Source organism: Euprymna scolopes, chromosome 33 (assembly GCF_053919585.1).
Source record: "Euprymna scolopes isolate OS-2025 chromosome 33, ASM5391958v1, whole genome shotgun sequence".
NCBI lineage: Eukaryota > Metazoa > Mollusca > Cephalopoda > Sepiida > Sepiolidae > Euprymna > Euprymna scolopes.
The window spans coordinates 6,298,834-6,316,764 of record NC_136514.1 but is presented as its reverse complement, the minus strand read 5'-3'; the positions used below and the strand labels follow the sequence as shown (position 1 = coordinate 6,316,764).

Here is a 17,931-nt window from a genome sequence, read left to right as displayed (position 1 = left end):
GTTCCACAAAAGGAAATGTGTTCCTATTTCTTTCCATATGTGATCAGCTAGTCCCGACTTGTCGTACACCTTAAAAATTTTGGCGATGGAAGGGAGATAATCCCGTCGATCTTTATTAGAATTGCCTCCCTTTTGCTAACTAATTTTTCACAAATACGAAACAATAACCATAAACTCTAACTCAAAGAATATGAAAATCTCTACGAAATCAATAACTTTTCTCTTCCAAACAAAACCTAACATGCCTGAAGACGGTTGAAGGAAAATCCGACCAAAAACTTGCACAAATAACACTCAAGATGAAAATAATAGTCTAATCAATGCAGTTAACCGTTTGCTTAAAATTCAGTCGCCAGGTTTTTTTTTTCGTTGTTGGAAAGGAGGAGAGAAATAAACAGAAAAAAAAATTGCCAGTAATGCAGCCAATTTATTTAATTCCCAACACAAAATAAAAATGCAGAAAGTCCAAAGTTTCTTTTCTTTTGTGCTATTCTCAACCACATTTAAAAGGTCTAACTTGCAAAATTGTCTCACATGATCAACAACCATGTCTGGAAGAATCAATGTTTTGTTTGTTTCTGCTTTTGTTTTGTTTTTGTTTAAAAAAAACAAAAAAAAAAAACTTGTTTATGGCATAACTTTTATAAAATAGTAAAATGCGTGGATGGTTCAATTGACAAGTTAACTGCTTTGAAATTTGGATGATTTTATTGCATTTTTTCTGATGCAGCTTTTTTTTTTTTTTTGGAAGGGCGGATTCTATTTTTATTTTTTCACAATTTGTATGACGTCATCATGGTGCATTTGGTGCTGGATGCCGACTCTCTGTGGACTGTACTTGACGCTGGTTCCCTGTAGAAGATGGAACAAAGATTTTTTTTAAATTCATAAGCAAAAAAAAAAAAAAAATGTCAAACAGAAGAAAAAAAAATTCAAAAGTTTGATCCATAATTAAAAAAAAATAGATTTGACATAAGGGGTATAAAGATTTGGTAAAATCTTTTTAATCAGTTTTCGGCCAGAAATTTGGCTGTCAAGAGGTCAGAGTTGAAAGAGTTGACCTTTGCAGACTCTACCAAACTCCTCCACCAATTTTGGGTCCAAACACTTGAAATTTTAGATGTAGGTTACTTGGACAGGAGTCAAACTTTTTAATTTATATATATATATATATATATAAATATATATCCACATGAAGTTATGAACAGTAGAAGGGCCCGAGCAAAGCTGGGCTGAATTGCTAGTTTATTACAAGCAATGTTGCGAGTTTGTCTCTGATGTATCGTTATTTTCATGGAAAGTGTTCAACTGAGCTTCAATCTTTGGTCCCCCCTCGCCAAACTTTCACAAGAAACACTCGTCTAGCTGTAAACACTATCAATAATTTCCCCCACTCTTTATCTGTGCCTAAACCTAAACGTAGATTCCATGAACAAAGCTTCTTTCTTAGAACTGCACGCCTGTGGAATTGTCTTCCGTTTTCCTGCTTTCCGGCTGACTACAATATGGTTGTGTTCAAGTCTAAAGTAAATAAGTTCTTGATGAGCCGTTCCATATAAGTTATTAAATTTACCAAATTTTCATTACTAATGATTACTATATTGAACAATTTCTACTGTACACTCTTTAACCCTTATCCTTGAGTGGCCTCTGGGCCTTGATAATGTGGTAATGCCTTTGTAAAAAAAAAAAAAAAAAAAAAAACTCGAAAAGATCAAACAAAATAATTTTGTCTGTACTATTTAACCATGTATAAGTTATAAAAATGTATTTATGACACTTCATCTAAATAGAGGCATCTGTATTTCATCCAGTTTGGAATCATCAGTTTAAAGTGCATGAAATTCATGTTATTGCAATGATTGCTATAAATATATTTTCATAACTTACTACCTAGTTCTACTCATGTATTGAATCCTGTTGAAGTAAATATTAAAAATTGATACATATATCCCCGTATATGTGGAGACATGAAACAATTATATAGATATCTATCTTTTCATTTTTATATACATACTAGCGGCGGGGGGGGGGGGGGATACCCGGCATGGCCCGGGTGTTTGAAGGCATGTGTATGTTGGGGGGGGGGGGATCTAAACAACCCTGTTTTAAAAAAAAAATGTTGGCCGGGTGTTTAGAGGTGTAAAAAAAAAAAAAAAGTTTTAGTAGGAAAGTAGGCTTGAAACTCGAACCTTTGACATGAAGGTGGAAACGAAATGGAAAAAAACCCTGGGACCTAACCATTTCGGTCACAAGAGAAGAAGAATGAAAAGCATCTTAATTTAACGTTTATAAAATGAAATTGACAGGTGCGAGAAACTTAAGTCACGTGATGTTTGACTTTGAAACATGACGCAGCTGCAAGCCAGTTTTCGCTTGTTTTATACTGAAAAGCAAAAGAAACACGCGGCGATCAAAATATCTGGAAAAAATAGAGCGTGAAAGTCGGGCAAATGAAATACACACGCGACTCCCGTTCTTAAGTCGTAGATATTATCATTTAGACGTGATATAAAAAGTTTTAAGAAAAAGCGAGCCGAGCAAGAAGCCTTTTGTAGATATACACACACACATTTTCGCTTTTATATATATATAGACTAGGGGGGGGGGGTTACCCGGCGTTGCCCGGGTATTTGTAGAGGTGTGTGTGTGTGTTTTTTTTTGGGGGGAGGGGGGTAAATCAGAACAAAAAGGAATTTAACGAGAGTGATTAAAAAAAAAGAAAAAAAAGATGGGGGGTGGCATGTGGGCTCGAACCCGGAGCCTTGAGGCCTACTGACTGAGCCTGAACACCTGCGCTACAGCAACAATGTTAATGTAAGAGCGATTAAAGTAAGTCAAGTGAAGGAGGCTTGATTGACAGGTGGACGCTTAATCAGGTCATCGTTGGAGCGTTACGATGACAGGGCAGTTTTTTGGCATTTGTTTACTTTGTTTCACTGCGGGATGGTTTTTTTCATTTACTGCGGGGCAGTTTGGGCTTCCCCAGGATGATGGGAGGGGGGGGGGGGACCAGCTCCCCATTGAAGAGGATTGTCCAGATTGAATAGCAATTTTCTGATATACTGAGAAGACCGCATTGATCAAAGCTGATTGCTTTTGGACGTTCCCGGCGAACGCGCTGGGAACGATGCAACAACCTTCGTATTAGTTTTTATTATACGAAAAAGGCGAATCTACACGCGCCAATTGAAAAATGTTGAATATTTAGCTTTTCAAAGTCGGGCAAATTAAATACACATGCGATCCCGTTTGTAACTCGTAGATATTATGATTTCGATGTGATATAAAAAGTTTTAAAAATCAGCGACTGCCTCGAGAAGCCGCTGAAAAAATCCTTTTGCGGATATACACAAAAAGCGAACATATATACATACACATTTTCGCTTTTATATATACGTAGATATATCAACTATTATATGAAAGGAAATTTATGTGTGTGTGTGCATATTATGTATGTCTATTTAATGTTTTACTAATACTATTCATTGATTTCTTAAATTAAATTTATCTAATTTAAATTTTTTTTCTAATCTAATTTAAGAAATCAACGAATAGTATTAATAAACCATATTAAACGGACATAGGTAATTAGTGGTAACATTGTATGATAATTTGTTTGAAATTTTTTTAAATGGAGACACGAAAATAAGTAAATATAAAAATCTTTAAAAAACTTTGCAAGGATGAAATATTGGTAAAATATTTTTGCTCGTTTTCTTTTCCTTATAAGGGAAATGATTTCCATAATGTTTCATTGTAAAAGTGTTTTTTATTCAATAAGTCTGACAAAAGGCTGTTTTTGTGAAAATTTTCAAACATAATGTTTGAATTTGTCCGAATAGTCTTGAAACAATTGTAACTAACGATGAAATACACTATTTGTTGCTATCAATCCATTCGTTGATGTCTTTGTTAAAACAAAATATATATATATATATATAAAAAAAAAAAAAAGCAAAACAAAAATATTATTCAAAACTAAACATATTTTCTCAATATTTTCAAAAAGTTAATTTTCCCTTAAATCTGAACATTTCAAAAAGAATACTTTTCTCGTCATTGTAGTTAAAACATCCTGTGATATAATAAAAGGATGCTTCAAGAAATATATTTTGAAAACGATTTAAGAATTTGTTTCTTACAAGTATAGCTCTATACTTTTTGAAGGGCATTTAACGGTTGCTTATAGTTAAAAACAAAAAGAAAGTTAATTTTATTCAGGATTTAATAATAAAAAGATACTCACCCACACTAAGGCGTATTTAAAAGCACTCACTAAAGTACGATGGATCGTATGACACTAAAAAGAAAAAAGTATTTTTATTTTAGAAAACAAAAACGCACATGTGCCATGGATAATGTTAGCTAAAACAGATCTCATCTGGCAAATAAATTTTAAAAAGGGTTCATTTGCTATTAAGAAAGTTAGGTACAGTTGAACATCGATTTTACTTGTCCATTGGATGGTTTATATTATCTAATAGTGGTGGACAGTTTCTTGAAATAACTGGTTGCTTGGTTGTTTTACGCCAATATCAACCCATTTCGGGTTATTTAATGCCGAATCCAAAGATTTTGAAGAAAAATTTTTTTAATAGAATATATTTGTTTTTTTCAAGTTGGTTTCTATTTAACCCATAGTTGGGACCCTAACAGGTACTACCACACGGGGTCAGGGTGGACCTGGGAGCAATGGTAATTAAAGGGTGGCTCCACACTCCCCAAAGCCTGCATGCTGGGGCCTCACCACTGAATATAGTTTAAGGTCATATCCAGGACCTGAAATAACTGGAGATAAAAAAAACAAAACAAAAAAACTACGGAATTACCCAGGGGTCGTTGATTGTATTGTATTAGACAATGGACCACAATTCATGTGAAACATGTAGTGGAGCTTATCATGATTGCATTGTACCATAATAGTTTGTCGATACGCTCAAAAGAGCACTTAAGAAATCGAGGGGGTACATCTATAGAAAAGGTCATTCAAGAAATTTTTGCAAGCATATAAGATTACCCCAAATAATAATGTTCCATGATGCTACTGGGCTCTACGAAAAAATTTATCTTTAGCTGACCTTTGACAACTAAATATTTTTGTTTACTAGCCAAATAGAAAAGTTACTAACCAAACCGGCATGATTTTTAGAATATGACATCTTCGTTCTATGACAAGTACGTACATCATAAAGATTGTTTTGTATTTTTTTTTTAAATAAGTGTAATTCTAAATATACACCGAATTTTATGTTGATACTTGATAAACATTTGAATTCCTCAGATGTTTTTTAAACAGCCTTTGTTAATAAAAAGTATATTGTTTTGTTAAACCTTTTATTGTTTAAATAATTTGACTTTGCTCATTTCATTGAAAAAAAAAAATGTTGAAAAGATATTTTTCCTTCAGTAGAGAGCTTTGCAAGATTGCCGGTGAATGAAATACAATCGCCAAAAAGATAAGCATTTCATTATTTCTAGTCACCACTTTGAAAAATAACTCGCAAATGCAACTGTTTCACTCGCAATGTAGAGTCCTGTGCTAGCTGATACAATGTTTGGTAAGAAGATCAAAATAGTTTGACATTATTGGTAACCCATACGAAACCAAGACATGAAAAAAAAAAAATGTCAAAATGACGCTTCACAGTTGGAGAAAAAGTTTTCTTGCAGACGTTTAAAAAAAAAGGGGGGGGGGAGAAAAGAAAAAAAAGGGGGGGGGAGAAAAGAAAAAAAAAGGGAGAAAAGAAAAAAAAGGGAGAAAAGAAAAAAAGGGAGAAAAGAAAAAAAAAGGAGAAAAGAAAAAAAACGGAGAAAAGAAAAAAAACGGAGAAAAGAAAAAAAACGGAGAAAAGAAAAAAAAAAAGGGAGAAAAGAAAAAAAAGGGAGAAAAGAAAAAAAGGGAGAAAAGGAAAAAAAGGGAGAAAAGGAAAAAAAGGGAGAAAAGGAAAAAAGGGAGAAAAAAGGAGAAAAAAAGAGGATGAAGAAAAAGGGGGAATAGAGAGGGAGTAAAGAGAAAACAAGGTAAAAAGAGAAAACAGAGGGGGAGAAAAGAGGAGTGGGAAGATAGGAGATAGGAGGGGAGAGAGAGAGAGAGAGAAAGGGAAGGAAGAGAAAAAACGGGATGAGGAAGAAAAGGAGAAAATGTAAACATTAAATAAAATAAAAATGGAAAGAAAAAAATAAAAGTAACAAAAAGCAAAGGAAAAAAAAAATAATTCAATGAATTTTTCTTTTGAAGAGATTTTTCTCAAAATAGGAAATTTATTAATAACCATTACAAGCTGAATAATCTTATTTTTCAAATTTGTCAAGATTTGAAATTCTATAGAATAATTCATTTCATAAAAATATTTCATCACATAAAAAAGTGGACCATTCAGAAACTCCTGCAAACAACATGTGACTTGCAGTTTAATCATGACTCGGTTAGATTAAACATCTCCTATGAATAACAAAAATATAACCTACCACATGCTCGACAGTACATCCTTTTCTTAATATCAAGCCGCCATCAAAGTCAGGACTCTCTGATAAACAAAAACAAAACAAATACAAAAAGGAAAACTTAATTCTATTTTTTGAAAATAAGAATCATGCAAGGTGAAATAAAATTATTTTTCATTGTTAAACCCAAGCTGTGGAGTCAACACATAAAAGATGCAGAGATGAGCTAGAAAAGATTTAAATGCTACACAATTTAAAAAAAAAAAAAAAAGGAATATTCTTAGAATTCATCTATTTGATTTGCATGCTTAGCTATTTTAAACTTTAACATGGCCAAAGGGGAGATGAACCAAGCTGTAAAAAAAAAAAAAAAAAAAAAAAAAAAAATCAGTTATCGCCTGCTTCTTGTTTACAAAAAGTATTAATATTACCAGTATTGCATAGAGCTTTTGTGGTGAGAACATTATGTGTGTTCTAAGAACAAACAAAAATAATTCAAAATATAGTCGTGCTTATAATTTACTTTTTAAAATTTGTTTTACTCTTATGTTTATTTTCATTTCAATAAATATTCGATTAATAGTAAAATAAAAAAAAAATTCACTCTGTATTTATCAAAGTTACAAATAAACGAAAAACACAAACATGCAATCTGGTCTGATAGTTTTATTAGTATAGAAATTTGAATTTTGTTATTTTACACAAAAATTTGTAAAATGAAAAAATTGAAAATGGCTTACCTCCCCTTTTCTTTGTATAAACACGAACCAAAGCCAAATACTCCCAGACGGATTCCAGCAAATAATCAAGGTTCAATTTCATGTTACAGCTGAAAGAATAGAAAAACCAAAATTAATTTTACTACCAGAGTACAAAGACTTAGAAAAAACAAACAAAGCAAAAAAAACAAACAAAACAAAGAAAAAACAAACCCAAAACACAAAATTAACTGCCACAATAAAAAGATACAGAATATAAATATATACGATTCAAATTTTGTTATGCAGACTGTACAAAAGTAATATTTCAAGGTTTGCTAAAAATTAACATTAAATTTATTTTTATTTTAAGGTTAGCGTAATTTCAGTTTTGCTAACTACCATTTTTTCCTTTTTTTTTTTTAAACCAAGTAATTTTTTCTCAATAAGATTTTAGATTATTACATTTGACCATCATTAACCGAACAAAACTATAATAAAACCATAACTAATTTTCTTCAAGTGAAATTATTTTAATCTTTATAAAATTATCTGATATAAATAGCCCCCAACTTTTTACGCTTTCAATACATAAGGGTTTACTAAGAATTTTAAACCAGAAATAACTTTGTAATCAACAGTTTAAATGTTTATAAATTCTTTTCAATTTTTTTTTTTTCAATTATTAAAACGATTCATAGTGACTTGTGTAAGTAGAAATTGAAATGCAATGTGGTGGATTTAATCTTGTAATTAAATTGTTTTGAATCACATTTTTAAAAAGACTGTTTTAGCATTTTATGCTATTGTATTTTTGATTTTAATAAATAATAGCAAAAACAAAACAAAAAACGTCTAATTCACATAGAGACAAGGCTTTACATTACAAGTGATAGTCGCATTTGCGAATGATTTTTCCAAGTAGCAACTAGAAATAATAAAACACCTATCTTTTGGCGATAGTTTTTTTTTTTTTTTTAATTACATTTTCACCCCATACAAGGCACATTGCTACTTTGGTGTAGGGGGCTACTAACAGGGGCAGCAATTACTGGGGTACTATGTAGGGATTTGGGCAGCAAGATGTTGGTTCACGTTGCACTTGAACTTCTGCACGTCAGTAGAGTTAGGGAAGTAGGGACCTGGAATGGAATTCCAAAGTCTAACGGTTCTGGGGAAGAAACTACTGGAGTAGAAAGATCTTTTACATCTAGGGATCTCTACAGTGTGGGGGTGGGATTTTGAAGCCTGTCGGGTCTGTCGAGGGTGTTCACGTCGTGGGGGCACAAGTGCTTGCAGTTCGTCAGAGCATTCACCATTATAATACTTGTAGAACAGGCAGAGGGATGCAACATTTCGTCGATGGGACAGAGGCTGAAGCTTAGATGCCAGTTCAGGGCCTATCAGATTTGCGACTCTCTTTTGAACCTTGTCAAGGAGCAAGAGACTAGTAGCCGATGCACCAGCCCAAATATGACAGCAATACTCCATACATGGGCGAATGGTTGCCTTATAGAGGTACAGGATACTTTCGGGTGTTAGTAGTTTTCTAGCATGGTAGAGAGAGCCTACCTTCCTTGCAGCGGTCCTGGCAATGCCCTCGATGTAATTGTTCCAATTCATGTTTCCTGTGAACGTTAGGCCTAGGAGCTTGAAAGGCGTACTCTCAGATAAAGAGTCGTTGCCCATTGCTATAGGTGGTAGAGAAGGTTTCTTGTAATTATTGAATGAAACTAGTTTAGTCTTGGCGGCATTGAACGTGACCATTCATTTTTGTCCCCATTCCACTACTGATTGGAGGTAATCTTCTAGTGTTTCTGCCATTTCTTTAGATATGTGTTCATTTGTTTTCCTGTTGTGTCTGTTATAGAGTGTGGTGTCATCAGCATATATACCCATCTCAGAGGAAATTTTGTCGGGGAGGTCATTTATGAATATCAGGAACAGTAGAGGTCCAAGGATAGACCCCTGACAATCTTCCAAAGCTTATTATAATAGACTGAAAAATGTTTTACTTTTTCAATAAAATGAGCAAAGTCAAATTATTTAAACAATAAAAAGTATAATAGAACATATACTGTTTTTTTTTTATTGCAAATAAATCTGTCTTCTTCACATGTCAAAATTCCACTGAATAGATTCTTAAAAAAATAAAAAGGACATATTAGACTTAATTCATATTAAATACAAGGAAATAAGATGTGTATGAATTACTTTAGCTCAGAGATTAAAAAATTAAAAATTTAATAAAAAAAAAAATAGTGTTTTTTACCTGACAACAACAGTGTACGGTTTTCGAGCAAGCCGATCTACTTCTTCAATAGAAACTTGATCAATTTTGTTATAGACCTGGAAAACAAAAGATTATTAAAATAAATAAGTTTAATAAATTTCTAACCCTCAATTTAGTCTATAACACCATTTGAACTTTCAATGAAAGCAAAATCAAAAAACTATGTATACATTATATACAATAGTATAAAAGTATACTTATAGCAAGTGAGCTGCACAGAAAGGTTTGTGTGTCTTTCCCAAAAGAAAATCACTTTTTACTCTGTTTTAAAGGATGATGTCATAGAGCATGCATGGAGACAAGCAAGATCTACAGAGTTTTATAAATATACTAGCTGGACGCCCGGCATTGCCTGGTTGTACAATATGCTTAAACATGATATTTTGATTTATGCATTTATTATGATTTTGATCAATACTATATTGATTATTAATCAATACTATATTGATTATTATATATTATGACTCATAATATATAATATGAGGAAATACCAAGGTCTCATGTATGATATGAAAAGAAACTGGAATCTTAGGGAGATATCAATCATACTAGTTATTATAGGTGCCACAGGACTTATGCAGAAAAACCTGAAGTCCTACCTAACTAATATTCCTGGTGAACCAAGTGCAAAAGAGATCCAGACAATTGCACTTAAGGGAACAGCAAGGATACTAAAAAGAGCTCTCGGCTGGTTTCAATAAAAAGCAGGGCAATGTTGGCAGCTGGTTTGGCTGCCCCATACCCAGCATTACAATCTTTAAAGGAAGAAAATTAAAAAAAAAAAAGTCATAATTTGCCCGGCGGACTAATTTGCAAAAAAAATTTTTTTTAAATAATCTTGTTCATCAAATTCCGTCTGTGTTTGAACACAATATCACGTCAGCTGATATCTGGGCTTGACGATCTTAAAAATGTCTTTCTTCTCTTACAGATATAAAAGAATTTTTACAGGAGAAATATTTTATGTTACACTGGTGTCACGTAAAATATTTCCTCTGTAAAAATTCTTTTATCAAAGTATGTTAATACAAGAGATGGCACACTTTACATGGTCAAACCACACGAGATGCATCAGGCATCAAAAATTCCACTAATATTAAATTTCTGATGAACCAAGGTTGAAGAGATGTTTTTTCTAATTTGCTATCACACATGCATCTGATCATGTCATGGTCATTACGTTAAAGTCATTGTAGATCAGAAGAATTCAAAACCATGTCTCACTGCCTCACAAGATGGCAGAGAGAGTACAAGCCTTGAAGAAAATGTGCCTAGATGTAAGAATTGGCAGCAGCTTCCTGAACCAACATCAAGTAGTGATAACACATTTGCAACGACCAATATTCAACATGTCACCAGATAGCAGAAGATAGTTTCAACATCAAGTGGGGTGCTATCTACATGCATGCAAACATTTAAACTTGAACAGTTGTGACAAACATAATTCCAGTCAACTACAAACCTCTCAGCAAGACAACTTCCTGTGGACACATTGTATCCAATGGAGTTTACATTTATGCTTCAATGGATCATTCAATGGAGTTTACACCTACACTTGAGACAGCACAGGGAAATATTCCAGCATCTTGCAGGAGGTTGAGACTAACGATGAAGACGATATATTTTACATTCATGTTGGCTTTCAGTCTTTTGTTTTCCATGCCCATCTTGCATGTCAGCAATCTGGAGTTGCACTCCTCCAGAGAATCTGCAATAACCAGATCGTCTGCATACAGAAATTCTCATGGTACACCCACTAAGAAGTCACATGACAATGCCTCTAGAATGAGGATGAAGAGAAATGAGCTAAGTACAGGATTCTGATAGATCCCAATGTCCACTCTAAACTCCTTATTGTAGTAACCGCTGATATGAACACGAAAACAAACATTTGCGTACATGCCCTCGACAATGCAGGCCATTCCGTCACACCATCAAAACACTTTCTTCGTCATACAGTTAAATGTCTTTTTGAGATAAACGGATGCAAAGTTTTCTGAATACGATGTACTTTTCCTGCGACTGACGTCCAATGAAAACGGCATCTGAGATGCTTCTGTATAGCATAAAACCAAATTGCATTGCGCAGATATTCACTATCCCATGGACATGAGCCTCCAAGGTACTTTCAAGCAATTTCATTACTGGGTCAGTAAGCTAAAGATTATAATTATTGTTGGAGTTAAGGACATCACTCTTGCTTTTGGGAGAGGTTTAAGATATAATTCAGCCCTAAATACTTTTGGGATCATCATAAAAAACAGTTTCAACTGCCTCCTTAACTTAGTTCCCTGTCTGCCATCAGCTTTGAGTGTCTCGATCATGATGATGCCAGATGGAGCAGTTGCCTTGTCATGTTGCATCCTACAGATAACCTTTGGAACCAACTCGGAAGACACATCAGTACTAATCATATAGTATTAATAATAAATTTATCTGACAGTAAGTTTATCTTCTAGCAGTCATTATCTTGAAAGAACCAAGCCGAGCATGCGTGGTCCCCCTCCACAAGTGAAAAATTTACTTTCACCATGACTAATGTTTGTGCAAAATTTAAAAAAAAAAAAATCCAAGGTGTGATTCCTATTTACAATGCCTCCCCACAGGACAGAGTTAGACACCAGGGTCGTTTTTTAACGTGGAGAAAAGGAACAAAAATAAAAATTGTCTCAGTCGTGAAGGATTTCTCCTCCACTGACAGAACAAGAAATTGAAGTGAAGCATCTGAAGAACAGATACTACACTTTGATCTTGTCCAGAAGGCCAAGTCTGGAGTGAATTTCTAGGTCCAATCCCTCCTTTGTCGAGGAACCAAAAAGAGAGGGGGGTTTTACTGATTTAATTTACAATTCTTTCTCTTGATTTTTATCACCAGAAATTGATTTTTATTTATCAATCTTCCTTCAGTTCTACCATAGAAAATTCTACAGCTATCTAACTATGAAGATAAAAAAAAAACACGGTAAGATAACAAGACTTTTCATGTATTTTGAATTATTTGATGCATATACAGTATGGAGCACGTCTGAAAAAGTAAAAAAGTTTCAATATACTTACACGTCGGGCAAAAATAAATATCACTATCAAAAATTATATAAAATTATTGAGTAAAGTTTTTATTTTTTGTAATTAAAAATAAAAATCAGTTTCTATATTTTACCGATTTGCCATTTTTTATTACTTATTTAAATGACAGACTGACTTATCTTCCTCTGCTTTATAAGTATTTTCACTTTTATCCACAGCGAATTTTCATGTGCTGTATAAGCACCAATTATTTTTCTCTAGGCCCTTCATACAGCACTATGTCTAAGAAACGTAGAGTTAGGGCAGCTAATCTGAAACAAGATTACACATTTGTACAGCAATTTAAATTTGGGCTTGCAAAAAACAAACATTTCTTAAAGCTGTTGGAGAGGATATGGAGATGAATTAAATAAATTTTCGTTATCCAATAATTTTCTAAAAATGACAAAAAATATTTAAAAAAAAAAAAATCAATAATAAAATATAAACTTCATATACTTACATAGACACACGGCATATATATTCGATTTCCTAAGATTACATCTATTAATTCATCAGCAGTACAATCATCCCTAAATAGAACTTCACAATTAAATATTTCTGAAATTTGGTTAAAGAAAATAGAAAAATGACATAGAAATGCAATTACAAAAAAGAAAAAGAAAAAAAAAAACAAAACAAGCCAAGCATGCGTAGTTCCCCCTCCACAAGTTAAAATTTGTTTTCACCATGACTAATGTTTCTGCAAAATTAAAAAAAAAATCCAAGGCATAAGTGTGGTAACACAATGAACAATTTGGGGACAATTTTACCCTTATAATGCCCCCCAGAGGGTCAACCGGAAAATCCGTTCTGGCAAAAAACTTACTTTCACCATGACTAATGTTTGTGCAAAATTTCAAAAAACATTCAAGAAGCAGTTATTAAGAAAAATATGAACAAACGAACGGGAGTGAATTACTAGGTTCAATCCCTTTGTCGAGGGGAGGGAGCTAAAAAAAAATTGGATCAATTTTATTAAATGAATCATTGAACCCAGGGAGGAGCTAATATGATTGCAAGAATTAAGAGTGAATGGATTAAGTTTAGGGAACGTTTGTCATTACCAACCAATTACACAGTGTGATGAGATATAGTGAATGAGTTGAAAACATGTGTTGTATGGAGAGAAATAATTTGAGAATGATACGATGTAATGCAAATGTTAAAGAGAAGCTTAAATCTGATGACTTCAGAGGATTGGTTGGTTGTTTTACGGCATATCAACCCTTTTTAGGTTATTTAATGCAAAATCCAGTGATTTTAAAGAAAAATATTTTAATTAGGATATATTTATTTTGGTTTTTTTTCCAAGTCAGTTTTTATTTAACCCTAGTTTGGACCCTAACAGGTACTACCACTCCAGATCAGAGTGGACCTGGGAGCAATTGCAATTAAGGGGTGACTCCACATTCCCCAAAGCCCGCAAGCTGGGGCCTCATCATCGGATATATTTTAAGGTCATATCCAGAACCGATGACCTCAGAGGAAGACTAAATCTGGATAATATAAGAAATGTGCAAAAAAAGAAACTTATTTTATTTACCTCATCTCCAAGAGGTTATTTTATTTACCTCATCTCCAAGAGGTTATTTTATTTACCTCATCTCCAAGAGGTTAGATACAAGGTAAAGCGTGATTTGAAAAGTCAGTGCACTAGGATTAACGCTCTCTGAACGAAAAAAAAAAAAAAAATGTGTGAGCAAACAGGTCAGCATTCCCTGGTAGGGGCATCCCAGGCAATTAGCAATAAACTAACACCTTCTGAAAGAGAAGGTAAAGCCTTGGAGCGTGGATCCCCTGAGGCTGAACAGAATCATACTTGAGTCCACCAGCAACGAAATGTTAGACTGATTGTCGAAGACGTATCCTGACCGGCAAAAATACATCTAGTTAAGTTGTGCCAGGTAAGCATGATTACGTTAAAATAATGGATGAGAGTTTCTGGGTTAGTAGACGTAGAACAGTTAAGGTAGCAGGATCAGTTGACAGGAAAAAAAAATGTGAGAAATTGTTAAGAATGACTTTGAGAGAGAATAGAGATAATAACCTGGCCAGAGATAAATTAGTTTGAAAGTCAATTTCTAAAAGTCGTCCGACATATGACAGCATGTAAAAGAGACGTTAAACTGAATATGATGATGACACAGTGATTGAAGTCATAGTTTCACTTTGTTTAAAGTTGTTTTCTTTTTAAACCTTCCTCAATGATTATGATGTGATTTGGACGTTACAAGTCTCAGTGTTGAATGAAATTGTGGCGAACATTGTTGGTCTAGAAAGCAAGATGGACACTTCATTAAGCCATATACCGAGTTTATCGTTTTTAAATGTTTTGAAATATTTGTTTTTGAGATGAGGATTGATAATTATCAATCCTCATTTCTGGAAAAAAGATTCCTGGTTCTCTCAATGTTCTGGTTTCTCCTTTGGTGGATCGTTCCAAAATTGTGTTTCCTCCTCTTCACATAAACCTTGGCATCACGAAGCAGTTTATGAAGGCTCTTAAAAAGATGGCGTCTGTTTCAAATATATTTGCATGAAATTTCCATGTGTAACCTTAAAGAAATTGAAAGCTGGAATTTTTTATGGACCTCTGATCTGAAATTTAATGAATGACGCAAATTTCTGTAATTTTATGAATCCTACAGAATTGAGTGCCTGGACGGCGTTTACAAATGTAGTAAAATTCTTCTTGGGGAAAATAAAGGCGCCCAACTACAAAGAGCTTTTTGAAACATTAATCATAAGTCTCCATCAACTGAGTGCAAATATGAGCATCAAGTTATGTCTTTTGCACAGCCATCTTGCCCGTTTTCCAGAAAATCTAGGTGATGTGAACGACAAGCAAGGAGAGCGTTTCCATCAAGACATCAGCGACATGGAAGTTCACTATCAAGGTTGTTGGGATGACACCATACTTGCAGACTGCTGTTGGTCTATCAAGCTCGATGATGCTGGAGCCCCTCCATTCTAGAAAATCAGTAAAACGTCAATTTATGGATGATGTTTATGCTTAGCATATTTTACAATTTCAAATTTTAATTGTGAATATTTTGGTGTGATTTCATGAATATGTGTCTTAAAGTTACATAAAAATATTGTTTCTTCGATTTGCCAGTTTTTATTGTTGTTATCAGCTTCCTACAGAGAGAGAGATATGAGATAGTAGAAAAACTAGACCTGACAGAAAAAAATGACAGCATTTCTGGAATCAACACCCTCAAATTAGGTAAAAACAGTTGAAACATCTTAGGCAACCATGAAAATTTTTTTTTTGTTGGCCAATGTAATTTGCTTTATTTGGATTTGAAGACAATGAAAAACACTGTTATGACATTTAAATATACTTGCACATTTGTCTTTTTTTTTTTTTTACTTCTAGAAAAAGTTTTATGGCGAAAAAAAAAGAATCTAAGAAATTCAATCTGCCACTGAAAATGGTCAAATATGAATACTTCCGGTAATCTTACAATATAGTTAACAACCATGAAATCGAGGATAAACAAAATGTACAAAGAAAATCTTATCAAAATCATTAAAATTTAATTTTCTACTGACCTGTATTCGTTTAAGATTTTGAAACTGTTTCAGAGTTGTTTAAAAAAAAAAAAACCTGCAGTGTCTTGAAGCTTATTGAAAACATAGGCCATTAGTTTGTTCAAAGCTTATAAAAGTAAATATGGTGGCTTTACATTTTTCATCAAGCTTTGAGATAATGCAACTTTTTAGAAAAAACAAACTTTTAAAGTTTCAGAACATTAAAAGTATACAGGCCAGTAGAAAATTAAATTTTTATGTGTCTGACAAGGGTTATTTGTTATATATTTTCTTTGCTGTTAACTATACTGCAAGGCTACCATACTTTTTCTTAATTTGTGTTTTTCACATCGGATGCTGGTTGCACATTTGCTATGGCGGTACAAAATGATTTTCTTCATAAGACCCTATCGTTTACTTTTGGCTTTCACAAACCATCGCTTCAGGTCATCTTTGATTGTGTCATTCAAAGTCTCCATCGCTCTGCCTCTTCTTCAGTAACTTTCAATTGTGATGTGTATACATTTGTTTATCTAACTAGAGCTGCATTTAACATGGCCCATTCCCACCACAAGTGGTTGCAATGCAGAGTCTGGGCAACTTCAGCCTCAATAGCAGCAAGTAAGAACTGTCATCAAGACGCACACCACAAATTTGTCGACGTATAGTCCTGTCACATCTCTGCATCTTCAAAATGAAGATGGGATTAGTGGAAGCTGAGAATTTGCTCACATGCAACACTGCAAATCCAAAGACTACAAATTCAGCAATGTTGGCATTTCAAAGGATACTGTATTCATGGAGGATTAATTGAACCATTTTCTCATTCGTTTTTGTTAAAGGCACCGTCGAGTTAAAAGATATACCTCCACCTTTCTTTTGCTGAAAACAAGAAAGAAAGACTTATTATAAACATTTAAAATGGTATAAAATGAAAGCATTTATCAACATTCAAGTTTCTATTAGTATTATACATGGCTTCCTACATGATAGATAACAGTTTGTGTTTCGGTTGCTTGTGGCATGTCTACATATGTGTTGTCATCGAGAAACCAGGTTTTTGATTCTCTGTGAACCACAATTATTCAGTTGCTGATCTTTATTAATTAACAAAAAAAATAAAACAAAGATGGGTTACTTGCATGCACAAGCAAGAGGCAGACAGGCAGAAAATTAGCCATCTTCTATCTTATTTCCATCTAGCTATATTGTGTCCACCACCCACCCACCTACCCTGGAAACAGCACCTTCTACACATCTTGCCTGCTTGAACTGTTACTAAGAAAAGATAGAATTATCTCTGTTCAGCAGTCAAGGGATTTTGTTAACTTCCATTCTGGAGTCACCTCTAATCCCTAGGTGTCACCTAAACTTTTCCATTCAGATGACAACTATAAACAGTACATATTCATAAAGAATACTCTAAAAAGATTTTGTATACAACAGCAGTTATTATATAATATACCCACACTTGTTTGTGGTTCCCCATTTACTGCCCAGCATATTCACAGGTTAGGCTCTTAACCATATAACATTGTATGCCGTTATACCGGGCTAGCGTCATGCCATAAAAAGGAATGCTTGGTTAACAGTGTTGCTAATTTAGTGATTTTTCCTCTCAATTGTATGCATAGAAAATTACTTTATGGTACAGTAATGCATGAATAAGGGTCCTGAACAGAAGTGTGTACTCTATCCCAACTGAGGCAATCTTGTCAGACAAAGCCAGACTCTTTGCAGCTAATTCTACCTTATGCGACCAAGGCCATCAACCCCTCTTATTTCCGCCTGTATCAGAAAACATGCTATGCAACATACAAATATCTGTGCGTGAGGTCGCCAAGTTAATCAAAAACCTTGATTCTAGTAAAGCAACTGACCCTGACA

At 33.8% G+C, this 17,931-nt stretch overlaps 1 protein-coding gene across 1 annotated transcript in view; it reads right to left on the bottom strand.

Moving 5' to 3' along the window:
- Nucleotides 1-407: 407 nt before the first annotated feature.
- Nucleotides 408-17,931, bottom strand: part of LOC145258130 (developmentally-regulated GTP-binding protein 2-like) — a 51,557-nt gene continuing 34,033 nt past the window's right edge. Inside the window, exons 8-14 of the mRNA XM_080115872.1 lie at nt 16,836-16,926; nt 12,968-13,065; nt 9,418-9,494; nt 7,188-7,276; nt 6,472-6,530; nt 4,250-4,303; nt 408-852 (exon numbers count right to left, since the gene is read on the bottom strand). Coding sequence (XP_079971998.1) covers nt 766-852; nt 4,250-4,303; nt 6,472-6,530; nt 7,188-7,276; nt 9,418-9,494; nt 12,968-13,065; nt 16,836-16,926 — 555 coding nt within the window. The 3' untranslated portion in view covers nt 408-765. The remainder of the gene's footprint in view (nt 853-4,249; nt 4,304-6,471; nt 6,531-7,187; nt 7,277-9,417; nt 9,495-12,967; nt 13,066-16,835; nt 16,927-17,931) is intronic.